At 42.8% G+C, this 27012-nt stretch overlaps 1 protein-coding gene across 1 annotated transcript; it reads left to right on the plus strand.

Moving 5' to 3' along the window:
* The first annotated feature begins 649 nt into the window (after window positions 1–649).
* NPFF (neuropeptide FF-amide peptide precursor) lies at window positions 650–26382 on the plus strand. The gene is made up of 3 exons (XM_086936518.1): window positions 650–812; window positions 5732–5856; window positions 26038–26382. The coding sequence occupies exons 1-3, from the start codon at window positions 672–674 to the stop codon at window positions 26159–26161; spliced, it is 390 nt and encodes a 129-aa protein (XP_086792644.1). The 5' UTR covers window positions 650–671; the 3' UTR covers window positions 26162–26382.
* Window positions 26383–27012: the final 630 nt, after the last annotated feature.

Below are 27012 nucleotides of genomic sequence, written 5' to 3' on the forward strand. Positions count from 1 at the left end.
TCTTTAAATGTGTGTAGCAGCATCCTTGGAGGGCTTAGTTTATTATATCCTTGATGTGCTGGGAATGAGGTAAGATGCGGAAGTGACTGTTATAAGGAAGAAGATATTAAATTATTGAGTTAAATGGGTGGGATAAAAGTAATTGAAATATAATTTTAAAAAAACATAAAAGAGTTGCACATGCTATGATTATTTACCATCCAAGAAAGCCTGTGTTGAAAACTCTAGTTAATAGACGGCATTAATATGTGCCATCTTTAATGGCCCCTGTGTCAGCGCAAGTGTTTGAAAGGCGCGGGAAGGGCCTGAGGGACGGCGGATGAGCTTGGGGCGTCAAGGGAGCCCCTCCCGTCTTAAAGCTGACTCGAAATCACCTCAGTGGTGGCCTCACGGGGACACATATGACTAATCTCCCTCAATTAGGCGCCGGGCCTGAGAGGGCGTAGAGCTCCATTTGCGCAGATTTATCCCCGCAATAATGCGCGAGCGCGCGCGGCGGGCCGCTCTTCCGGGAGCCGGCGCGGTTCAAGGCCCGCTCCCCCGGGGTCCCGGAGGCAGCCGGTCTCGGCTGACGCGCCTGGTCCTCGGCGGCCCGGCCTCTATATATAAGCGGGCCGCCTCCTCCACACGCATTCGCTCGGTGAGTTGACAGGTGAAGCTTGGTGCCAGGCATGGACCCCCGGGCTGTCGTGGTGTTGGTGTGCCTCCTCGGGAGCCTGATGAAGGCGCAAGGCCTGGACAGCGACGCCAGCTCCAAGCAGCTGTACGAGGAGGAGCCGGAGCGCTACTCGGACAAGATGCTCGAGGCGCTGGTGAGGCCGTTACTGGAGCCTGGGGATAGTCGAGAGTGAGAGAAACTTGGGGGAGGCAGCGGCTAGGTGTCCAGCTTTACGCCTGTGGTTTCCTTTCCAGTTTCTAGACGTTGAGGTCCCTTGACAAGGTTTAGGGTCAGGTCAGGGGCAGTTTGGAAGTTGTTGATCATCTTTGCATCTGTTCTGTGCTTGAACCAATATTGCACGGCATCTGTGTTGTGATTGATTGAAACATGAGCGGCTGCGCAGCCATGTACCTGTTGAGCATGTAAGGGGAGCTTGCGCAACTGATGTATGTGCGCTTCATTTTCTGCTGCTGACTGCTGTAAGTGGAGCGTGTGAGATTGCTGCACACGCTTTTCCTGTTGTGCATGTGTAAGGAGAGCGGGGACAGCTGCTGCGCATGCGCTACCTATTCGGCAGGTGTTGCACACGCTGTACCTCCACTGCAGGCTTAAACTGAACTTGCACTGCTGTTGCATATGTTGTACCTGTCCTGCAAGTGCATTTGTATGGACAGCTGGCTGCTCTGCACAATAACTACCTGTTAGTTGATGCAAGGAGAGTTTGCACCGCTGATGTCAGCGAAGGACTCTGTTTGCACCAGAAGTGTATTTTGCTTCTTCATGAACAGTATCTGTTCTACACGTTTAAGCCACGCTAACACGTTTGTGTTTGAGGTGAGCGTGCACATGTTGCCGTCCATGCTTGCAGAACAGGTACTGCGTAGGCAAAAGGTGTGAAGGTCTTTACAACAGGCAAACATACAGCGTGTGCATTTCTGTGCAAGCTTTCCCTACTCCCAACGAACTGCGACAGTGCATGCAACAGCCAGCTAGCTGTACATGGTATTGGTTCAGCGAATGCAGCAGCTTAGCAAGCACCCCTGCTCTGTAGATAAGAGGGAGCTTGCACATATGTACCGCCCCTAGAGGTGTCCGTGGAGCTGGCACAGCTGATGGCCGTCACCGTGGATGCTTTGCTTGTGAGATGTTCCCACTGTTGGTGAATGCAGTGCACGGTAACTATTTCGAATGCTCAACTCACAAAGCTCTACTTGGTAAAGGGCCCACCTATCTATCATCAAAGTTTACTTTCTATTCCTCCCCCAGACTCTTGAGATCTTGCGTCACAGCACTGCTTTTGGTCCCCAGGTTCAGAAAGTCCCTGTCAGGAGGCAGGTCGCTTTTCTTCCTTGCCCCTAGGTATTTGAATGAGCTGCCATTGCAACTGCGTAGCAGTGAGGACCACCTCCATTTCAAGAAATTACTCAAGACTCGCCTATTTTAAAAGTAGCACCCTTTTACCTGCTGTCTTGGTCTCGCGCCAAGATACCCCTCCGGGGTGATTCGTGCACGCATTAAAATTAAAATAACATAACAATTAAAATAACATAACATGATTACTCTTTTGCTCTGCCTATTCTGTAGTTTAATGTGGGGAAAGTTGGTTCTGTCGGGTAACGGAAATGATTCTTGGTATACTCAATAATTAGCAATGCAAAACAACAGTACTCAAACTTTCCAGTAATAATCAATGAAAAAGGAGATAAACCCCAACAAGGAACATGAATCACTGACACACCAAATTTGAATCAATCACAGCTGTATTTAAGGAAAAACCCATATATTTGTTTACATTTTATGGTGTCGAACTGAGTTCATGAACATACAGTTTGTTCAGACGGCGTAAGTGCTGTACATATATCCTGTTCACATTTAGATCCTTCATTTTGCACTTGTTCACAATAGCACTTGCGCATGTTCCTTGTTTTTTCTCCTTTTTCATATTTTACTGAAAAGTTTGAGTACTGTTGTTTTGCATTGGTTATTATTGAGTATACCAAGAATCGTTTCTATTACCTGACAGAACCAACTTTTTCTACATTCCTGTAGACCCAGGTTCTGAGGGGCACTGGGTCACCCCATTATACTAGATATATTCTGTGGTTTAGACAAACTTGCAGGCAATGCTCTTGAGACTGTATGTGTTCTACCTCTGTCTTAGGAACCTGCACTGCTGCTAGTTTCTTTGCTGTTCTGCCAATGTAAACCACGTTTGCACTGCTTCTTCAAGTATCCGGTCTGCATGAGGGAGCTTTGCATTGATGGGACCCGTGCAGTATTGGGGATGTATGTTTGGGAAGCTTGAACAGACGCTGCGAATGCTGTGTTGTGTTTGCGTCGAAGAAACTTTCAGAGCTGCTGCATGTGCCCTACTTCTAATGTAGGGGAGATCTGCGCTGATGCCTCCTCTGCTGCCGAACCCTCTCCCATCTTTGCATTGCTGTGCCTTCAGTCGGTGTGGGGACCTGGTAATGCTGCCATTTTGTGTGTGTGTGTGTATGTCAGGGGGTGTAATTTGTAATTGTAGCTCCTAATGGGACCCAGTTCTTTTTGTGTGTGATGCTTGCACTACCTCTGCCCTTGCTCTGTTATGTATGAGTGGTAGTCACTATGTAGTGCCTACGAGGCAAACGTACGTTACTGCTTTAGATGCTCTACATGCCAGTGTGTGAGAGCCTTGCATCACTGGTGCATGTGCGGTACTGGTATGTCGGAGGTGGGAATCTTATGCTTCTGTCTGTGCTATACCGGCTTCTTATTTGTCAGTGTCGTGTACGCTGCTGCAGCTTGTGCTGACTACATTTCTCTTACTTTCTCTCTCCTTTTTTCCACTCAAGTGTACCGATTACTATAAAATCACTAAGCACAGTTAGATCTCAATAGATGTTGAAGGTGGGCGGAAAATCTTGGATTTTTTGTTTTTTTTCTTTTAAATTGGATGCTCTGAGTGCTTATCATTAAAATGCAAAAAAACTGGAGCTATAACTTCGCTTAACCTAGGGTCGCAGTCATCTGATGGTACAATCATTGTATTTGATTTGACCATACTTGTCCAATTGCTGTATCCTTTTATTTTCCTGGCCCAAATTATGTTGTACATTCTTAGTTCTGACATCAGAAATAGCCTGTAATAACTTATTACTTTTGAGTTCTGATATCCCATAGCCAGCTGCCAGACTGGAACATTGTCAAACCTCCACCAGAACAAATCAATTGCTACTTGAAAATACCATGAAGGGAGCGCTTTCTTTTACGTGACATTTCTCCTAACAATGTAGTTATTTGCTCAACCTATCAGAGTAAGGACAATTTACAGACAAATGCACCAAAAGTATTCCAATGTACCTTGGCGGTATATGACCTTAAAAGGCCAGAAAACTAGGTGTGTGTGCATTTTGCATAATTTGCCTGATGTAATTATGGAAAATGATGGAAAAACTAGCCGAAATGGAAAACTGGCATTTGATTTTATATTTTGACACACAAAAACGTCCAGTTACGAAGCAAGGAAGCATTTTGCACAAAAAAGTGAACAAAACAAAAGCACCGCAAACAAAAGACGCTCATGTTCTGCTTTAGCATTGCTTCCATTGGTTTTTGGTAAATTTATACCACAAATGGCACATTTGCTGTACATTTTTCAGGAATGTTGTTTTGAGTTGTTTTACTCTGCTACTGGAAAACAGTACATCTGTTGTACAACAATATTGTGCAGTACTGTTTACTATGGTCTGGTAATGCGGTGCGGAGTGTGTGTTTTTCGATCCTCGCTGACTGTTTACTGTGTTATGACTCTGGTTGTGGATTGTGACTCGCCCAGCTTTCTGCTAAACAGCAATGCTAGCCAGTCCTGTGCGATAACACTACTACTGGCCAATACTGTTTTGTACGAAACAGGAATGCTGCTCTGCCTTGTTCCTGGGTTACAGGAAAATTTGTCCAGCACTGTTATCAGGGATACGCAAATGCACACCAACCATTTTGGGATGTAGTACAATGCTATTCCGCTTTGATGGATGAATACCGACTGGGCTGCTTTCTGGGATTAAGAAGTGCTGCACAGCTATTTTCTGAGATGCAGTAATTCTTCTCTCAGAGTTTTATGGGATGCAGGAATCTGGGGCGGTCTTTTCCACTATGACGGAAGAGCATCGCCCTACAGCTTAACCCGTTGACCGCAGTGCGAATTCTGCTGCAGTACGGGTGAATTAATGAGTGGGCGGGGTTCAGATGGCCCCCAGCCGTCCTTCGCACATGCCCACTGTGACGTCAGACAGCCTGGGGCCGTCGGATGTATGGAACGGGTTAAAGGTAGAAAATAAAAAATAAAATGATAATAAAACCCTTTCATTATAATTTTATTTTTCGTTGACTCGGCCAAGTTGGCTGAGTCTGCTGAGTCAGGGGTGGGGCGGGGCCAGGTTGCAGCATCACCAGCAGGGGGGAGGAGGAGTGGTGGGCACTGAAAGTCCGAATGTCTGTTTGGCCGGCAGTCCACGGCCAGCCAAACTGACATGCACACTTGGATATCTCCAGGCTATTTCTTGGAGATATCTGCAGGGCCCTGGAGCACAGGCTTCTAGTCCCTGCTGGAGCGTGAAACCGGCCCATTCCGCCCAATCGCAGTGCTTCTCTCATGATGGGAGTAATAGCATGAGAGAAGAGCTGGGATTGCGTGGTGAGCTCGGAGCCTGTGCTCATTGGAGCAGCGAGGCTCAGGAGAAGAAGGTAAGTGTCTATTTATTTATTTTTTCCTGCGCTGCCCCCACACTGCCCCACCACGTAGAATGGGCAGCAGACGCAACTCCCAGGAATGCTGCATAGCCATGTTTTATGAACCATGAAGCTACTGCACCCACGGTCTCCTGGCATGTACACATGCTGTCCAGACAGAGTTCTGGAGTTACAAGATCAATGGTTCAGTTCTGTTTAATGGAATGCATTAATTCTGCCCAGCACTGTTTAGTGGGTATGTAAATATTACCTAGAAATTATTGTTTGGGAATGAGGAATAATGCCTATTAGCGCTTATTTTTTGTTTGTGTTTTTATCCGAATCTCTCATTTGGAACAGGATGGCGAGGAGCACAGTTTTAGGTCCCAGTCTGAGGAACGACTACTGAACAACCTGATGCGGTCACTGCTCCACTCCTCCCAGAGACAAGCTCGGAACCCATCCTTCCTCTTCCAACCACAAAGGTAACTAAAACCACACGGAAAGGCCAAAAAGACCCCTTGTGGAAAAAACGAATGACCACACATAAAAACACATCACATGATCTCCTTAAAATGCTGTCCTATGCAAAATGTCATATTGATTAATATGTAGTGCTTTCAAAGAGAGAAAATGTCAAGCAATAAATATTATTGACCAAACAGCTGATCTAAGCATACAGTGTATATTCCGTAACTGTCATTGACATATGATGCCTTCTTCTTTCATTTCTGGACTTCTGTATGCATCCGTTTCTCTGCTGTCATCAACACGAGATGAGCTAGTGGCAAAGAGGCGGCAAGGGTGCTCTCCACTCACATAATCCTTCAACATACGAAACTCCTGCTCCAACACCCTATGTGTACTATAATTGTAAAATACTAGTACACAGAAGACGGTGAGGGTGACTCAGTCAGCACAGACAATAACCAAATTCATATATAAAGTAGTTCAAATAGTTAACAGTCCAAAGTCAGCTCAAAACCTCATTTGGATACACCGAAAAAATCCAATAATATCCATAATCAAATTCCAATGAGTTGAGGGAGCGACTCAAATTCAACAAGAAATATCAAAAGGTTCACAGATGTGGATTCCCAAAATGTTCTTTATTGATATTATTGCAATAGAGATGATGGTGATCACTTAATAGTACATCTTCATTGTTCTTTAGTCAATACACATGTCAAACAGCCAACGTGTTTCGTCCAAACATGGACATCATCAGGGCTGTTGTATAAAAAACACAAAAATCGAAAAGATATAGATGAATTATCTCTAATGCTTCATATATAAAAAGAATTCAAAACACATAGATACAAATTCCGCTGATAGTCCGTCCATTGAACAGTCTTAAACACCTGCCTATTTAACAAGCTACAAAGATGGAAAAAAACATTATAAAAATTAATAAGCAAAGAATAATCATTATCCCTCCCTAGAACTCAATGAGCAATTAATATAATCTTTAAGAAATTTATAACAAAGTATTCTAGTCAGCCTACCTCTTTCTTATATGCAATTTGAATACGCGATATTCAGTTTCATCACTCGTAAAGACAATGATATCGACAGTAATACATCCTAATTCGAAATCATCTGTAAACGTAATACAAGAAATTAAAAATGTATTCATCATGTAAGTGCATCAAAACATCACATGGAAAGACAACCCTTCCAAAAATTCATATTGATCCTTGTCTAGTGGAACTTACTATTGGAATCATATTATTATTTCAAGACATGATAAAAAGAAAAACAGTTCTTAATTACTGGACATAATGTCACATCCTAATTAGTTTGGTCATAATTTTTGATGAAAAAAAGGCTCCCAATCTAAAAATGTGAGCCCCTGGAATAACCTAGGTCACTATATCGTACACACCAAGAAATACCTCACTAGGGGCCATTCTCTACAGATGTATACAAAGAAAACATATAAGTTATAGAAGTTATATCTCACCTGAAAGTGATACTTAATTAGTGTCCTTGCCTCAACCTCCCCTCCGGGAAAATATTCTTCCTATTTAAGACCCCTGTACAATTTTTAAGAGAACACTTTAGTAATTTGAAACTACTACTAGGAGGCACAACATAATCCCTTCACTTCTAATCTAAAGGATGCTTACCAATTTTAAGTGGTATTCTATTCAATAAGTCTTCAATGAGTTACTGTTCAATAGTTTGCAAAGAACTTTATCTGAGAAAAAAATATAGTTAGGAGTCAGACTCTCTCATATTACAGTTTTAATTCTACACGGTCCTGTTTAACTATTGCTATTCCTCACCTTATCTTTATATATTCCAAAGCACCATTCCTGCAAAAATAAGTAGAGGAAAACCCTTAGATTCCATCATATAATAGGACTGCACAGGTAAATTAGCCTAAAACACCGCTAAAAAGAAACTCGTCTAAACTCGTAGATCCTCACCTTTTAATCGTATAATTAGCAATTAAATACGGTGAGTCTCGGCAGGCGAAATCTGGCGTCCTTCCACACCAGTGTGCAATTGAATCGCCATAGCCGTCCTCATTTAAACCCCCTCCTAGCCAATCAAAATGACAGTCCTTTACGCGCCAAATTCATGGAAAGAAGTTCCCTCTCCGGTCCGCCACACTAATTCGCACACCACTAGCGCATCGTGTCTGGTCAAAATCTTCTAGTTCCCAATCAGGTCCATACCCCAGACAATACGTCACAACTATACGCTAGAATCCGAGTACGGTACGACCAAGTCCAAAGTGTAAATTACTTCCGCTTTAGAAAGTTTCCTGTTGACGAGAAATAACCATTCAGAGAACAGTATCACCTAAAATGACAAAGTACGGCGCAAACATGTTTAGATAGGTATTATTTCCAGAAAGGTGAGTTTCCTGTGTATCTGAGTAAATATTATTACCTATATGGTTAATTTCCTGTTTGTAAGAAACAAACAACTTGTCACAGCTACGCGCTTAATCCGAGTACGGTACGGTAAAGTGCGAAGTGGAAATCACTTCCTCTTTAGTTAGTTTCCTGTTGGCAAAAAGTAACCAATCAGAAACCAGTAACCCCAAGCGTAACCAAGTGCGATGCAAGCACGTCTGAGTACGTATTATTTCCGGTTTAATTAGTTTCGTGTATATAGGAGACAGCCAATCAAAGAACATTATTCATACACGTCCAAGTACGTTTAAGAATTAAATACAGAAACAATGAATATATGTCGAAGTGTTATTACAAATACATGCGCTATTTCTTACAACCAGTCCTATGTCCCTTCTGACCATAAGGAAAAATATGAATGTAAATAAAGGCGAACCTTATGAATAAAAAACTTTTATAAAGGAAGACGCCACCTCCTACGAAAGAGAGGTGCCCATTCATTAAAGTTACCATTGCTCATTATGTTTCAATAGTATTTTGTAACAAGTCTGGCCCCAAGCAGTAATCTTAATCTGCGCTTCACTGAATTATACAAGTTACAGATAGTGCGAAAGAGATTATGACAAATAACTGAACCTTTCGGTATATTCTTCACACTGGGGGTTGACATCAGGTCCCCAAATAAGACACCCCCCCCCCCCCCAAAAAAAAGCAACATATGACGCATCCTTTACTTTAGCCCAAAAAATAATGTAACTCATTTTCAGTGTTCAAACCTAGTCTGACCAATCTACAGCGGCTAATCCAACGTGCTTCTATCCGTCTCAAACGGAGTATCCAGTCACCTCCCCTTTTCCACGGTGTGACCTTCTCCACTCCGTGGAACCTTATCTCAGTTTTTATAGGGTGACAGGCCTTGATATGTTGGAAGGTAGGCGATCTTAAATCTGGATTCTGATTAGACCTCACATGCTCCTGGATTCTTATTTTGAGTTTCCTCTTAGTACTGCCTACATACACTTTGTCGCAATCACACTTAATGGCATAAACAACGCCTTCACTATTGCAGTTGATAAACTCCCTAATAGTGTATGTCTGATCTGTATTGCAAAAAAATTTCTTTAACCTATTGACTCCAAAATCACACATGTTGCATGTGCCGCAAGTGTAAAAGCCTGGTGGAGGTTTAGATAACCAGTCAAAAGGTCTATCAATCATAGGCTCAAGGTAATTTCTACTGATCAATTTTTTCACTGTGGGACTTCTCCTGAAAATAACTTCTGCATGTTCCCCTAGCGAACCAGTCATGGATGGGACACCTTTAAGAATGTCCCAATGTTTATTCAATGCCTTATATATATCACCCTTCTGTATACAGTACTTGGTGATAAAAGCTACCTGTCCCTTCGAGTCTCTTTTCCTATCTTTCTGAGTCAGAGTGGATTTCCTATCCAGCTTATAAATTCTCTTTTTAGCATTAAGGAGGTCTGCTACAAAGTATCTTCTCTGGATAAGTCTGTTCTGTAAAGAATTAAGTTCTGTATGAAAGTCACTGTCCTTGCTGCAATTGAGTCGAATCCTTACCATCTCACCGTAAGGGATGCCTCTAATAACTGCTCTGGCATGGTGACTGTCAAACCTGAGAATAGAATTAGTGGCAGTTGGTTTCCTGTACAATTTACTCAAAATGTTATCATTTTCAATAAACAACTCTACATCTAAGAACACTATGTGAGACTGGCTGTGTTCTAATGTTAATGTTACATTAAAACGATTGTCATTAAGATAAGCAAAATATTCCTGTAGATCCATCATTGTAACCCTGTGTTCGTTAGCCCAAAGTAGAATGAGATCAGATCAGCCACTGTCTGCTTCAGCAGGGTCTGTTTCGGGTGCACACGTTAGCAGCACTGAATAGGGGTGACTACTATGCTGTAAAAGTAAGCAACACCCCTCATTAGCAACAGAGCTCTGGACACTGGATAGCCATTCTGATCATAGTGCACCTTTGTGGAGGGGTGAGGGATTGTCCATCTGTTCTACAGTCAATCGAGATCAGTAGCTAATGAATACCACTGATACTAGCCAGTTTCATGTAGGTTATTGAGAAATGAAATGAAAAAGAAGTATATAAAGCGCTCGAATGCCGTGGCGTCTTGGTGCTGAGGTAGAGTGGCCTTTTGGGATGTTTAAAAGCAGACGAGCGGCTGCATTTTGTAAAGACTGCAATTTGGACAACTGAGCTTTGTCAATGCCCACAAAAAGTTTGTTACAGTAGTCGATTCTAGACAGAATAAGGGCCACCACCACCGTTCTCCTGAGTTCCTGAGGAATAAAAATTTAAATCTTACGTACGCGCTTTAGTAAGAAAAAACAGGAGGACGTAAAGCGGTTTATCTTGCCTGCAGAATGTAATTGATTGTCCAAGATGATTCCTAGATTCCGGACCTTAGATGTTGGATGGGACACTTACCCGCCTCTGTTGGCCACCAGGTTTGGTTCCACACGGAAGGGCCCTTACCAAATTCCATCACCTCAGTTTTTTCTGTATTAATCTTAAGGAAGTCTTGACTCATCCAGCTCATGATTTTGGTCAAACAGGAATGGAAGCTAACGGCAGTAGCTTCTGGATTTTTTGATACGAATATAATGAGTTGGGAATCATCCACATAGGAGACCAAGGTGAACCCATACTCTCTGATGATTCTAGCCAGAGGAGTGACATATATGTTAAAGAGAGTGGGTGATAGGGCTGAGCCCTGCAGCACCCCGCAAGGAAGGTGAAATGTTTCAGATTGGAAATGGTCCCAGACTATGCTCTTCTCCCTGGAGACTAGGAACCTGCACAGTTGTCGGTCCACTGCTCATAAAGAGCATCCAAAATTATCTGTCTTGTAATAGTTTTAAAATGTGTCCCAGAAAATATCTATACTTTACTACATGTGGTAATTAGGCACATAGTTAAAACACTGGGGCATGTCATGACCTGTTAGTTACATCTGGCATCCAACAGTACCATTTTTGGGTAAGGATTATACAACAAGGTTTACTGGACAACTATCTGTACTTTGAGGCTCCTTGGAAGACTATGGTGTGCCACCTGGTAGCTTCAGCTACCACTGAGCCCCTGCTGCTGCAGAATAGCTGAACTCAGCCTGGTGCTGCTCATACAAACTGGATGAGAGACTGAACAGGCCTAGACCTTAGAGACTAAGTGCAAGGGTCGGGGGGTGGGGGCAAGAGATGCAGCTTTAGACCTTACCTCACACTCTGAACATGAGCGGTGGAACCCAGAGAAAGGGATGGGGACCCTTGAACAGACAGGTGGCTGGGGTGATTGGATTAGTCATCAGAGGCTCCTAAAACCACAAAGACTTGTACATGTGAATCAGGTATTCATGTATTATTGAATGTGTAGTAAAAACATGTTGTTTTCTCTGTAATAAAGTACTTGTCTTTTCTTCAAACATTGACATTGCTCTTACGGCACATTGATCTTATTGCACTGCTAGGGCGGTTGTATTGATTCCTGAGTCTCCCCACACTTACCTCCCTGAGGAGCCTGTGAGTGCTTGCCCTTGGTAACAATGGACTTGGATGTTCTTCCCAAATTGTGAGTTGTTAAGGTGTCTTTCAATGGTGTGGGTCCATAATTGCCGTTACAAGCCACTGATCGGTTACTAGCTCCCAGTTTGGGATGGTAAGTGATTTGCATGCGGAATTGGGTCGCCTTTGGACCCATCTCCTTTGGGAATCAGGGTGGCAGCCTCTGAGGGGGACTGTGCAGGCGGGAGAGGTAGATTGTGGCCCAGGGGACCACTGCCAGCTCTCACTAAAGTTTTTCAAAACAGAAAACATTTTTTTTTAAAAGGAGTCCCAGTATTGCACTGCATAAAAGCAAGTTTCCTGTATTGAAATGCAAATACATGGAGCTGCCCCCTGTAGGGCCATCTCTGTCTTTGCAGCCATTTACTGGAAGTCACAAATTACGGCCTGCTGAATGAATATTAATTAGGCAAAACGCTCTACAACTAACGATTTGTTATTTTGTACATTTATTTATTTTACATAGGTCTGTTAGAAAAATAAATTAGTGTTAGCAAAAAGTCACTACACACATTGTGATCACTCTTATTAACCACATTTTTAATACATCGAACTTAAGTTTCCTCCGCAATATGTATTGCTTTGAAATTTGATGTTCGAGGTTTGGCTTTATCAACGATATTTTATATTGTTTGTGGGAGACAGTGAATCACTCACCTGCTTGACGCTGCCACGCCGCCACCGCCAGGAGTCAGTTTCCACCAGGACTACACGAGCCGCCGCTCCGGGACTTCATTTCCCGGCAGCCTACGCGGCGGCGCGCTTACCAACGACGCGAGGGCGCCAGGAGGCGCACAAAAGCGCCTCAGTCACCCGCTGCGCGGGACGCCCGGGGCGAAGCCCGGGCAAAGGGCGGGCCCTCTACGGCCCTCATCGGCAGGAGGAGGCAGGGGCAGGGCCAGAAACGCTGCAGGAGTCTCCTTAGTGATTTACCTTCAAGTAAGTCTTGTGAGTGTCATCAAAATATATTATACAGTCTGAGCAATGTCCAAAAAACCTGTTGCAGTTCAACACAACAAGATTAATAATTACCTGGTTCAGACTGTTCAGAAAATTAATATGCAAAGGAGGGAGTCATTGGGGCTGAGCCTATCGCCTGATTTGCTTTGCCCATCCCCACCTATATCTGTTTCTATTCTGTCTGATGGAATAATAACGCAGGATGTTCACAGTGTAGACTCTATTGCTGATATCATATCCCAAGTTATACCTGGAACTCCGGAGAATGCAACTCGGCTTCTGAAGGCTTGCCCATTGAAGTTAACACAGACATTGACATTGATCACGACCTTGAGCAAGATACACAGTCACAGGTCTCCGCCCTAGACCAATCTCTCATAGGACATGCTGGCAGACCTAAACGTCAATGTACAAAGAATCCTTCCAAGCGGGGGGGTTTACGCTCAGGGACTAAGCGGAAGAGGGCAACCACCCCAAAACATAAACAAGTGACTCATGTTGAGGATCATCCTATTTGTTCCTCTGAGGAAGCCCTACTTGATAAAATCGCTGACCTTATTGAGATGAAAATCAATATCATTGTTAAACCTCTCATATCCAAGATCGATAAATTGCAAGCAGAGGTCAAGAAGCTGGGTGCACTCCAAAACACAGTTGCAAGTGGTATTGAAAAAATTACTACGTTAATTACTCATCCGGGTAACAATTCTAGAGGAGCTGAAGCAGGAAGTGATATGGGTGTCGGAGATGGAATAGAACTGCTTGGGGCGAACCCATTGCAACCAACCCAAACAGCTATAAATGAGGGTTCCATACCAGCATGCTCCACAACAGATCCAACTCCCTCGGCTAATATTCCCCCTGCACAAATACAAGTACAAGCTCAAACTCATTTTACGGATCCCTTGCAATTCATCGTCGAGGCCACACCCGTGGTCTTGGTCCTCGCAAATGTTCCCCCTTTGGAAGGGGGCATAGCTGAAAGTTCAAACTCACTCTGCAGCAAAGCCCTACATTGGTTAACTAGTAATATGCGACTAGCACCAGGGGGGAAACATCACCTTGCAAGTGTGATTAAATCTGCAACCAGGGTTCCTTGGCTGGGAAACCGGCCAAAAAAATTAAAAGGGGACTGTGTGGCGGTGAGCTTCTCAAATCCAGACGTTCTTCCCAATATTCTTGCAAATATCTTTCCTCCCCAACGAAGAAGAGGTACTGTGGTTCCCCTTACTTTGAATTTTTTTACGGAGAACAGCAGAACGTATCTTTCCCAAGGACCCCTGCCCCAGGGTGGGATACCAACTGGGACTCTCACTTCAGATGGGGCCAAGATTTAAGGAACAACGCTTCAGTTCACCGTCATCAACCTCCAATGTTTAACCCTGTTATACAGCCACTTGAACTCTCTAACCGCTTTGCGCCACTCTCATTTATGGACCAAAACGACTGACTTTTGCCAGCCGGAGATAACAACCTTGAGGGTTCACAGCCCGCTCTTGGCCCGTCAGCTCATTCTTCAGCAGGTGTTGGGGTTCGCAGAATCATGAGCTGGAACATCGCCGGGCTTAGAGCTAAACTTAAAGATAAAAATTGGCTGGACTTAATTAGAAACTATGATATTCTTGCTTTCCAGGAAACTTGGGAAACATCAGATTGTTTGGCTTTAGATGGCTACTCTCATTTTTATGTACCTGCAGATCCCAGTAAAGCAGGAAGAGCAAGGGGTGGGTTAGCTGTATATATTTCACTTGATGTTAAAGGAAAACCAAGGCACATTAAGTCCAATACTAAAAACTGTTTAATGGTTGAACTGACCTCAAACTCCCATCCTATTTTACTTATAAATTTCTATAACTCCCCAGCCAGTCAATTTCCTACAGAGTATTTGGCATCCCTAGAGGATCTCTTATCCACTTATACTGTGAACAGTTCCCATGGGTATGAGGTGATCCTCATGGGAGATTTTAACATCCACCCTTGCCAGGCGAGTTGTCAAAGAGAAACAGAGGAATCTTTTTTATACTCTCCCACGCCGCATTTTGAACATACACTTAGTGGTGAGGCTCTGGAACTGTTTTTGGCTACCTTTAACCTTCATGAATTTTGTACCTGTTCTAATGACTTGAGGTTGCCGACATATGAGGGCAAGGACCGAGGCACAATTATTGATTATATTTTCGTATCTTTTAGAGTTTTATCTGATGTATTTGTTTATAAAGTATTAACTTCTGTTTTTAGCGATCACAATCCTGTGATTTTAGAGGTTTTAGCTCAGGGAGTCTTGGGAAATAGGACGTCTGACAATTTCTGCGCAACAGACCTTGTGTTGAGAGATCAAAATCGAAGGCTTAAATGGGACAAAGTTACCCCTATAACCTTCCTACAAGACACATTGGCCAAGGTCGAAGGAGAAGTTGCCATTTGTTTAGACAACAAAAACTCTAGCGCTACTATGGTTGAGGCCTTCAGTGTTATTTGTCACCAAGTCAATATAGATCTGACTGTGAAGGCAAAGTCAAATAAGACAAAGGGCCCCAAATGGTTTGATACAAACTGTTCCAAGGCTCATTCAACTTTACTCAAAGCCTTAAAGAACAAACCTAGAGACAGAGTATTGGTAGCATCTCTAAGAAAACAATATAACTTAGCTATTAGAAAGAGGAAATCCGAGATAAAAGATGAAGCCTGGAATAATCTGTTACTGCCTGAGACACAGAAAGACAGTGTTAAATTTTGGGCAGTTATAAATCATCCGTATTTTGTAGGACTAGACCATCAAAGAGCGGACTGTATTATCCCAGATGAACATTGGGTGACACATTTTAGTAATATTTACCGTCACACTAACACGATCACAGAATGTGCATTACCTCTTTCCCAATCGTCAAATTCCATCTCCCCTTTTACTCAGGAGGAGGTGAAAAAAGCTATCAATGATACACTCTGCAAAAAGGCACCAGGACCAGATGGGGTTCCGGCAGACTTTTTTAAGACTGCCCCTGATTTTAGTTCAAAGATCCTAACTAATATTTTTAATGCTACAAGGGAATTTATCTTTCCCTCTAGTTGGGCAAACTCGACCATAGTGCCAATTTTTAAGAAGGGACAGAGGACAGATCCGGCTTGTTATAGGCCAATTTCCCTTATTGACTCGAGTGTAAAAATTTTGGGGAGAGTCCTCTTATCAAGACTAACCCTTATTTTAGAAAGTAAGGGCATTTTATCCAATGCACAATATGGCTTTAGAGCCAAAAGAGGAACTTTAGATCAGTGCCTTAACTTAGAATTAATTTTAAACAAATATGTGATCGCCAAGGAGGGGTCATTATACATGGCCTTCATGGACCTGTCATCAGCTTTTGACCTGGTCAACAGGGCAAAGCTGTGGAGGATCCTCCTGGCCATGGGTCTTGACCCCCCTTTGGTTGAATACCTGGCTGAGTTACACAAGGATCTTATGACCTCAGTCAGAGTAACTAGGGAAGGAAGATGCACCTGTCACTTTAAGTCAGAGAGGGGGGTTAGGCAAGGGTGTATACTTGCCCCCCTCCTCTTCACTTTATACATCAATGACCTAGAGGCAGTAATGATAACATCCCACAGTGATATTCCGCGTGCAGGTGAGACAAAGATTCCTGTACTCCTGTACGCGGACGATGCTGTCCTTCTGGCACGCTCCGGAGTTGCGCTAAATAAACTCCTTGCATCTTTTGGGGCTTTTATGTCATCATTGGACATGAAAATTAATACAGATAAATCTCATGTAATGATTGCTGGACCCGCAGGCAGGAAATGAAAGTCGCTAACATTTTTCTGTGCAGGAAAGGAGGTCAAGAGAGTCCCCTCCTTTCCATATTTAGGAGTGACTTTTGACGATAGGGGCACTTGGGGCCCCCAGCTTTTGGCCAAAAGCAGCGCTGTCGCTAGAGCGGCCGCAGGGCTGCTAGGGTTTGCCAAAAAACTGGGCGCCCGTCCCATGGAAAGTATCATCAAAGTTTATAAATCCAAATGCTTGTCAGTCGCCCAGTATGGTTCTGTAATCTGGGGATATACCAGCTCAGTTAAAATACAGAATGTAGAAAATATATTTTTGAGATCTTTGCTCTCTGTTCCCCAATCAACTCCGACCTTTGCATTACATACAGAGTTAGGTCTGGGCTATATCTCTGATATTCTAAAACTAGCCCCAGTGATTGGTTGGATAAAAACATGCTCTTGTTTAGCCCTGGATAGAGCCCTCTACATTCCTTGGTTAAGATATGTCAAAACGCAGCTCACTTTGGCAGGCCGCCCGGAGCTCTTCTCCTCTCCAGACGGGATAACTTATGAAGATTTCAAATCAGTCAAAAACACCTTGACAAACTTATATGTCATGGAGAGGGAAGAAGTAGAGCTAAAAAAACCTATGGTCAGAAAACACTGCATGCTCTCCTCAGCTCCAGGAACGGAACCTTATCTCCTTTTTATTACAAATTCTTATCATCGTTTTCTCTTAACGAGATTTCGTTTTGATTTAATTCATTTCGTACTGGGTAACTTTAGATTTTGGTCTAGACCTGATGATGCTGAACCATGCGACTGTGACGACTTCTCAACACAGGACACGATGCACTTTATCATGTTCTGCGGACATTACACTGAGATCAGGAAAAGTTATCTGCTCCCTATCTTACGTAACCAGGGCTTTATTCAGGTTAAACCAGCCCTGTTGTTTTTGCAACTTCTCCCTAATGTTAAAGTAGCTTTCTCAGTTGCTAGTTTTCTAGTTGCAGGTGCACGCTTAAACAAGCATCGCACAAGGCACAGGCACTTTATCTCTGAAAAATGAACTTTCTCTTTTTTCCATTTATCTAAATGAGTTGTGTTTTAATAAGTCCTTCTTCTTAGCTCTTTTTAAATATTTATGTATGTTGTACTGTAGATTAATTGTTTTTATAATAATGACTGTATGTTTTAAATTTGTCAAAATTTTTTGTGCTTCAATGAAATTGTGATATGTAACACTGCTCGTTCTTTTATGATTTTCAATAATCGAATAAAGAAAATTGACTGACTTATATTGTTTGAAGTGACAGCCTGAATTGTCTATTCAGTTGCTGTTCAAGATCGTTTTTTCCCCATTAACGGGAATATACCAGGTATTAGTTTAATAAATAACTAGATTGTGAAGATAAAGTTTAGATGAGGTGCATTGCTGATTGCAGAGCAATGTTCTGGGTGTTAGTTCATATATTCCACATTGATACCCAAAAAACATCCAGTTGCAATTTTCTAGGCTAGCATTTGGTGGCAAACTATGTTCTGCGTGTGAACCCATGGGAGAGAAAAGCTGCAAAACAGTGGTTACAGTTAAGTAATGTTCTCCACTATAAATCACAGCACCAGCCAGGGCTCTGTTTAAACTCACTATAGTATGTGAAACAATAGGTGAGAAGTGTATTTTGTTTCTTTTTAGTCTCCATCGTCATTGAAGCAACTTTTTCTGTCTCTCTCCAGACTCCACAGACAGCTCATTCCTTGATATTGTCTTTCTTTTGTTGGAAGTTCCGACAGCTAGATATATCACACGCTGGTATGGCTGTGGTGATCATAGCAATTAGAACAGAGGTAATTATTTAGCAAGCACTAGCAAAGCCATCCGGTCTGTTGTTGGCTGCCAACTTTGACTTTGGCAGTGTTTGTGAGTGCGCCTTGTAAAACCTTACCAGGGGACAACTTATTATGTATAGTTGGACACTGTGCAGAGCAAAATGCTGTACTCACAGATACTGGATGAAGTAGGCCGTTCATGTGGCCCATGCTGTATGTTGTGGGTGGAACAAAAATGTGGCTGATACACTGACAGACTGTTTGGTTTAGCTTCTCTGGGGGTATTTGTAGTGGAATGTCATGGATGGAATCTTGGGGGTTCAGAATGTGGTGTGGAGTTCCAGGATGGCAGCTGCTGCCTGGAGCTCGGTGTTGCTGGGGTTGTGGAGGAGGATGAAGGTTCTCATGAAGTTGTTGATGAGTATATTTGTGTGTTGAAACTATGGACAAGAGGTTTAACCCAAAGAAAAACACAGTACTGGAACAGCATTAGTTTTTACAGTGGTCACAATTTCCGAGTGAACCAATTGATGACTTAGTGTCAGGGTTACAAACCCTTGTAACAATTAGTAATTACAGGGAGTTTAAAGATGAGATTATCCGGGATCAACTCATAGAAAAACGAATAATAAAAAAATACAAGAGAAACTGTTCTCTACTGAAGATCCAGATTCAGAGAAGGCACTTACGATTGCTAGGAGTATTGAACATTCTGAATACTGTGTCAAAGAAATGTGTAAAAATGCGAGTGTGCATGAACTAAAAGTACTGGTGAAACAATCTGACAAACCACGAGAGAAAGAAAATCCACGGGAGAAAGAGAATGTTGTTAATATATTGCCCCAAGGTGTGGGTGTACGAGAGAGGTTTGTTCGTGGGAGAAGTGGGCTGACTTTTTTGATGTGGGAGCAAAAATCATTAAGCAACAGCAAGACTTGTCCCCCTGTTGGAGGGTCATGTTTTAAGTGTGAACCAAAAAAGTCAAACTGTGAGTGCAATGGATGATATGGAGAAGGAGTCTGATGAAAATTTTGTGTTAACATTATACTCACATGAAGATGTGGAAGGGACACTGGTTTACTCTCATTCGAGGACTGCATAAAATATTACCTTTGCTGCCAGTCCAGGCAAGAACCACAGTAGTCAGGAGTATTATTCTAAGCCGCTTGGATTACTGCAACGCCCTGCTTTTGGAATCCCCAGGATTTCTGATTGCCAGACTCCAGAGTATCCCGACAAATGCAGCCAAGCTTGAGCTGAACTGTCCACGTCGCTCCTCGACATCATAGACATTAGCGGAGCTACATTAGCTCCCTGTGGCGCATAGGATCCTGTTAAAAGCCTTGTGTGTTACGTTTAAGGCACTTAACCACATGCGCGCTCGGGGTATTCAACATCTATGCTGAGATTTTTAAAAACCCATGTTACATGACGAGCTGGGCTCGTCATCAGCGTGCGAGGAGGCTACACCATGACGAGCCCAGCTCGTCATGAGCGTGGAAGGGGTTAATGGGCAAGGACCAAAACCAATCCAAGCCAGATTTCAATGGTACGCACCCACTCGTAACCTTCGCTCTGCATCTGCCTACTCTGTTAGGATACCAAGGATTAAGAGAACAACCATGGGGGGAAGAGCCTTTAGTGTGGCGGCTGCCCGCCTTTGGAACAGCCTCCCCTTGTAAATCAGGAGCACTCAGAACCTAATGCCGTTCCGTAAGAAAGTAAAGACCTGAGGCCTCATTTATGAAGGCCTTGCACCACCGGTGCGTCACTTTTTCCCATTTTAAAAGTGACGCACCGGTGGCGCAAGGCCTTCATAAATAAGGCCCCTGGCTCTTTCCCAAAGTCTGATCCCTGATTCTAACTCTATATCAGCCACTTCCATTTAGCTCAGCAGTCTAGTACTCCAGTCCTATTGCTGTCTCAGCGCCAGGATGCCCGCAGGGTTACAGTGCGCTCTATAAATGGCAAAAATAAATAAATAAATAGAAATTGCTTCTCTGGAGTCGGTGAGGAAAATAAAACTACTTCATTGTGACATATTGGGGAATGTTAAAATAATTAGAGTAATGGTCGATTTAGGGTCCCTTTATACTTTGGTGTGTATGAATGACTTTAAGCACATTCCAAATACTCATCTAGAAACCTCCCAAATAAATCATTTTGTTTATGGGGGGAAAAGGAGTGGAAGTTTTTGGCAAATTCTGGGCTAATATAGAATTTGAGCACAGCTCAACACAAGGTTCTATTTATGTGACAAATAATGATGCAAATCTTTTATGGTGGGACGAGCAAGGTGAACTCAATATTGTACTTGACCCGAATCATCCCGAAAAAGTAATTTCAAAGAGCAGGTTATTCAAAGAGAATGAATTGAGTAAATACCAGAGTGTGTTATTGCTTGGTGAATGTGAGTGGATTGGGCAGTACCCCCAGTGTGGTTACGAACGAGTTAGGAAAGCTGAAGGGGTTCCAACATTGTATTGTTCTGAAAGAAAATGTGTGCCAGTTAGGGCAAGAAGTATGTAAGGTGCCTTTGGCTTTGAGGAATGAAGGAGTTGAAAGATGAGCTGGAAAGGGCATGTGTGTTAGGCATAATCAAGCCTATTGAGGGGTCTGAGTGGCTTTCCCCTATAAATTTAGAATTCAAAGTTGATATGTCTGTGAGATTATGTGTCGATTTGCCGGATTTTAGTAAAAATATTTGGGTGGACCGGCAACCCCTCCCAAATATCATAGTGATGTTAACCACTCTTGATGGTGATGACGTTTTTACTTCCCTAGATATGACAGCAGGAAGAAATGTGCAAGGAGTCCAGACACTTATCTTTTGTGACACCTGAGGGAGCCTATCATTACGTGTGCATGCCATTTGGTTTAGATTCTGCCTCACCTGTATTTCAGAGGTTGATGGGTAGCTTGTTCGAGAATGTCCTTGGTGTAGTATATTTCCAGGATGACATATTAGTATATAGCAAAAATCAAAAAGAAGAATGAATTAAGGCTAGATGGGGTTTTGCAAATAATCAGGAAGAGTGGACTTGCGTTAAGGAGGGACACGTGTAAATTTAGTCAGCTAGGTTTGGACTATTTGGGGCACCATATATCTAGTAACCGAATGGAGCCCAAAGTTGAGATTCTGAGAGCTATTTAGGATACTCCCGCCCCTAATGATAAGGATCAATTTAGATCATTCTTAGGGTTCAGTGAATAGTATTCAAAATTTGTTGGGAATTTTACTGCACAAAAGTTGTGTTTACGTACACTTTAAAAAACAAAATGCTAGATTCTTGTGGAATGATGAATGTGACAGGACCTTAAATTCCACCATGAAGGAAATTATTACAGTAGGGGCCCTAAAACCATTTAACAGGCGTGATATGTGCATTATTACCACAGATTTTTGCCTTTGCCTTGAGAGCCTTACAGGGTGCTGAACATACTTATTCTTTCATAGAGAAAGAAGCTTTGGCAATGTGGTGGGGTGTTTAGTACTTTTAGAATTTTATCTGGGAGAAGGAATTTCTCTTGAAACCTGACCATAAGCCACTGGTGGATTTATTCTAAACCAAGTGTGGTGGTAGAGCAACTCCACGTATTGCCAAATGGCAATACTGATTGCAGGAGTTTCAATACAAGTTGCAGTATGTTACTGTTGTGCGAAAGTTTGCAGCTGACTGTTTGTCCAGGTTGCCCTTGAAGGATCAAGTCCATAAAATAGACCGGGACTTTGAGGATGTGGAATTTGTGTGTGTGGTTGATGCTGTATTGAAGAGTTCACTTTCAGAGGAGGAGTGGAATAAAGCATGTATGGAGGATGTATAAAAAACTATCAGCCGATTTCTTTGTTGCCGGTTCCCACAAAGATCTTGGAGAAACACCTGAATATCCAGCTGATGGCCTATTTGGAACAACATCTGTTGGATGCTTCCCAGGTTGGATTCAAGAGTAACCACAAGACTGAGACTGCACTGTTATCTGCTGTAAATAGCATCCACTCCATTGTGGATGCAGGGCAGGCTGCAGTGCTGATCCTTCTGGATCAATCCGCTGCCTTTGACTCCATCTCTCCCACTTGGCTGGTTGATCTCCTGCAGGAAATTGGGATCATAGACTCAGCACTGAAGCTCCTCTCGTCCATTTGGACGAATAGGTCACATACAGTGATGGTGAATCAGTTCTACTCTGAACCCATAGCTAGCTGCTCCATATGGGGTTCCTCAAGGCTCCTCCCTGTGCCCCACACTGTTTAGCCTATATGTTTCCCCGTGGGCAAACTGATTAGATATTTTGGGTTAAAAGCCTTATACTACACTGACGCCACTCAAATAATTGTATCTATCACGAAGGACATAGAGGCATCTGCTAGCAACTTCAAGAACTGCATGCAGGTTGTGGTTATGTGCAGGCCCGGACTGGCCATAGCGGGCACCGGGCAATCCCCCGGTGCGCCGCATGGATGGGGGCCGTTTTTGCAGCATAGCTGCAAAATCGGCCCTGTAACAAAATCGGCCGAAAACCGGCCCCGGCAAAGAGCTCGGTGGCACCTCCAACACCCCCTGAGTGGGGAGGGGGGGCCGGCCGGGCACTTTGCCGGTTGTGGTTCCCAGTCCGGCCCTGGTTATGTGGATGCAAATAAGACGGCTATAGGCAAGCTGGAGCTTGTCCAGAATGCAGCAGCGAACTGCATTCTTGATCTTCCTAAACCCCATTCAGTATCTGCTCCAAATCGTAATTTGCATTGGATTCTGGTTAACAAACGATTATTCACATTTAAAGCCTTATGCATTGTCCACAAAGCAGGTATCGAACGGGGGATAACAGTACCCCCTCCTCTATTGGGATTTATTTCAAGAGCCTGCCAGATTTGGTGTTGGACTTTGAAAATGACTGACTGTTTGAATGCCTTATATGTCCAACGATATATGGAAACCACTGATATTAGGTCGTGGAATAAGAAAATCAGCACTTAATAAGACATATAAGCCCTGACGAAGTTAAGTTGATTCTTAACTAAACACTTTGGGTGGATGCTTTGGTTGCTGGACTTTACATTTTACAGTGGATTTAAATAAAGGAACATTTTTTTCTGTAAACCGACTTGAAGATTTGTTGACTTTTTCTTTTGAGTGCACCATTCCATTCTGTTTTGAACTTTACTCTGCTCTTCAGCAATATCATACAATGGCTAATGTTGGAGGTGTAGTGCACGAAGCCATAACTATCTGGAACTTTGTGTCGGCTGTGGTTGAAAGGTCCGCCATTGTTGTTTGAATTTCTTTTGCGGAGTGATGCACAGGTGTGAGCTTTTGGGTGTACTGTGCAGTCTTCATAGTAAAGTATTGAATCTTGCTCCTGGAGGTCATTTGGGCATACGTGCCATGAAAAGAAGAGTGAAGGAAGACTTTTAGTGGCCAAGTGTGGACAGAGATATTGAGCATTATGTCAGGGAGTGTTATTCATGTGTTTTGTTCGATAAACACATGTAATCGTGCCTTCTCCTGCACACCCATGCGGAGTGACAATATACCATAGTGCAAATTGGCATTGGACATTGCTGGACCTTTGGCTATCCAGGGTGCTACTCCTAAATATGTTTTGGTCCTAACAGATTATTGTCTAAATGGCCTGAATTAAAGCTTGTGGAAACGGTGAATACTACAAAAGTGATTGAGTTTTTATGGGAGGTATTTATCAGGGAAGGTTATCCAGAGCAGCTGGTAACCGACAATGGAATCCAACTTGTGTCTAGGACGATGGAGAGATTTTTAGAATCAGTGGGAATTAAGCATACCAGATCTTCCTCATAACATCCCACAGCAATGGACTGGTGGAAAGATTTAATTGCACCATCAAAAAGACTAATTGCAGTTGGCACTAGTCAATGTGATGGCTTAGAGGGAAGGTATTCGATCCATGCTTTGGTCAATTATAACGATGCCCCACATAAGTACAGGTATATCACCTTTTTGATTGTTGAGTAGGGGGATTTTGGGTTCCGAATTGAAGGAGGAGTGTACGGGTAGAAAGGCTAGGACTCAAGTAAACTAGAACATGTTGCGGACATTAGAAGTGTGGTACAAAGGAAATACAGCACTGTGGAGAAGGTGGAAAGAATACTACCGGTGAGTGTGGGAGTTTGGGTGAGAGTCAAGAAACCTCTTTTTGGAACCATGGGGCAGCTCAAGTTCTTTGCACTTGTCAAAGTTAGAGACTAAATTGTGGTGTTAGAGAATTGTAAGATATGGAATAAAAGTGTGATTGCTATCATACCTGATGCCATGACTGCTTATGTGCGAGAAAAGTTAAGAGATAATTCGGACTATGGAAGAGATGTGGTGACAGATTTGGTGGGGTGTTCCAAGACAGTACGGGCTTAATCTTTAGCTTCCAAATTTAAATATTATGTAAAGAACAGACATTGAACTAATTTTGACCAGGATTGTATTCAGTAGCTATAGGTTTCTTTAAAGTTTATTATTACGGTAGCTGTTAGAATGTCACAGATAATTTGAAAATAAGATACAAGGCTGATTTTTATCTTCCATTTCATGCGTACTGTAGATTGTAAATAACTTTCTGTATGTTATTGTTCACATTGCAGCCAAAGTCATATTTAAGGTTTCATTTGTTTGCATGGTATTTTGAATTGGTTCGCATCCGCTTGATAGTGTGTAGAGAGGGGGATGTGTTTGGTTAAGCTTCTCTGGGGATGTTCTGAGTGGAATGTGGTGGGTGGAATCCTGGGGGTTCGGAGTGTGGTGTGGAGTTCCAGGACGGCACTTGCTGCCAGGAGCTCAGTGTCACTGGCAATAAGCAGAGTTCCTCCTTACCTAAGTGTTTGCCCTACTTTCCACAGACCCATGGACGAAGAGTGCTGGGTGAAAGTCCCTCTCAGTTTATTATATAAAGTCAAAAGGTCATGGTTAACGACAGAAAATAAATCACTCCAACACAGAGACTGAACACACAATATTTTGAGGGTGGCAGTGTTGGCAGTAGTAAACAGCATAATCAATGTCTGTTATGATTATCAGGCAATAGAAACAAACACAGTGGTTAATCAACCACTAGCTTATCTCCTGTGAAGCTACTGAACTGAGCTCACAAAAGAGATGCCTTTGATCGTTTTAACTGTAAGAGGCTACAAATAGTAAGGATCTATGTCCTGTCACAAAAGGGAACATCAACACAGCAGAAGTCCAAACTCAATACTCATCTTCCTCTTTCCATTCAGAGACGGGTTGCAAATGACCAGGACTCTAAGGCCGCGAACAGTTAAGACCTAAATGTTGTTTAAAATGTTAAATGTAATGAAACCATAATACCCAATGCCTTCAATTAATGCTAAACACATCTGATCTGATTGTGTTGATGTGAATAGGATTTACACGTCTCTCTATCTTAGTATTTATCACATCAGTGTTCATCTACATACATACATTAAATCAAGTCACTTGTTACAACTATTAATAGTATTTTCAGTGGCTGATTTTTTAATGTAAAGGTCTGTCCACCAATGATGACGGCGCTTCTCGAACTTTCCACTCATTCTTCTCTTGTCCACGCCTGCGTGACACTACTTCATTTGCCTTTATCCTTATTTCTTTTTCTTTCTCTCTCTCTTTCTCACTCTTACTGCAGGTTTGGCCGGGAGACCAGAGGAAGCTCCACTGACGATATGCGCATTCAGTTGAGGGGTGGGGATTCCAAAGTACCACAGTTCTGGAGCATGGCTGTACCACAGCGCTTCGGCAAGAAAAAGTAAAGACTTCCACTAGTGAACCACCCAGAGGCCAGTTGCAGATGAGACAGTCTGATTGAGTGGGTGGCGCTCCTCCACAAGTTATAGCCTTGAGCCTTCTCACTGTGGACTGGCACGTGCACAATATGGACTACAAATGAATGCGTGTGCGAACATGCCCATCTCTTATGCCCAAGTGTTTTTTTTTTGGCTGTGCTGTGGTAATAAAGTTTTCACAAATGCTACGCATAGTCCTGTTATGAATGCATTCATGTTAACTTTCCAGTCTGGACAAGCAAGCCAGTGCAAACATCCTTACTGAGGAAGCAGCTTACATAACTTTTGTTCCTTTTCTGTCCATAAAAGCAGTGCTTTAAACGGTACAGAGTGCCAGCACTTTTTATTTTGAGAGGGAGAGTACCAGCACCTTTTCAAGAGAAATGCAATACCTTTATTGGAGAATACCGGCACTTCTCAGAAACAAGCAGGTATTTTCCATTTCAAGCACTGCATAAAAGGGAAATACTGCTTGAACCTTGATTCACAACCATTGCTCAGATTTATTTTCAACAGTTTAAACAGACTATTGGCGTACATCCATATGGCCTGGTACCGCCTAAGATTCCCCCTCCTCCCATTCATTAACTGAATAGATCCGTGGTTGGATGAGTAGCCTTCCCGTCTCTCACTCTCCCCCAAGGCAACCATCACATAAACAGACACCAAGCTGTTTGGATTAGGGGTCGTAGACCCCGGCCGTATTTTATTACATAAAATAATAAAACATTAAAATTAATATACATTTTCATTATGTACACAAATACGCAGAAAGTCAGATACATTGATAGGTACAAGTATGTCAGTTGGCTAACTTT

Source organism: Lissotriton vulgaris, chromosome 1_1 (genome assembly GCF_964263255.1).
Source record: "Lissotriton vulgaris chromosome 1_1, aLisVul1.2, whole genome shotgun sequence".
Taxonomy (NCBI): domain Eukaryota; kingdom Metazoa; phylum Chordata; class Amphibia; order Caudata; family Salamandridae; genus Lissotriton; species Lissotriton vulgaris.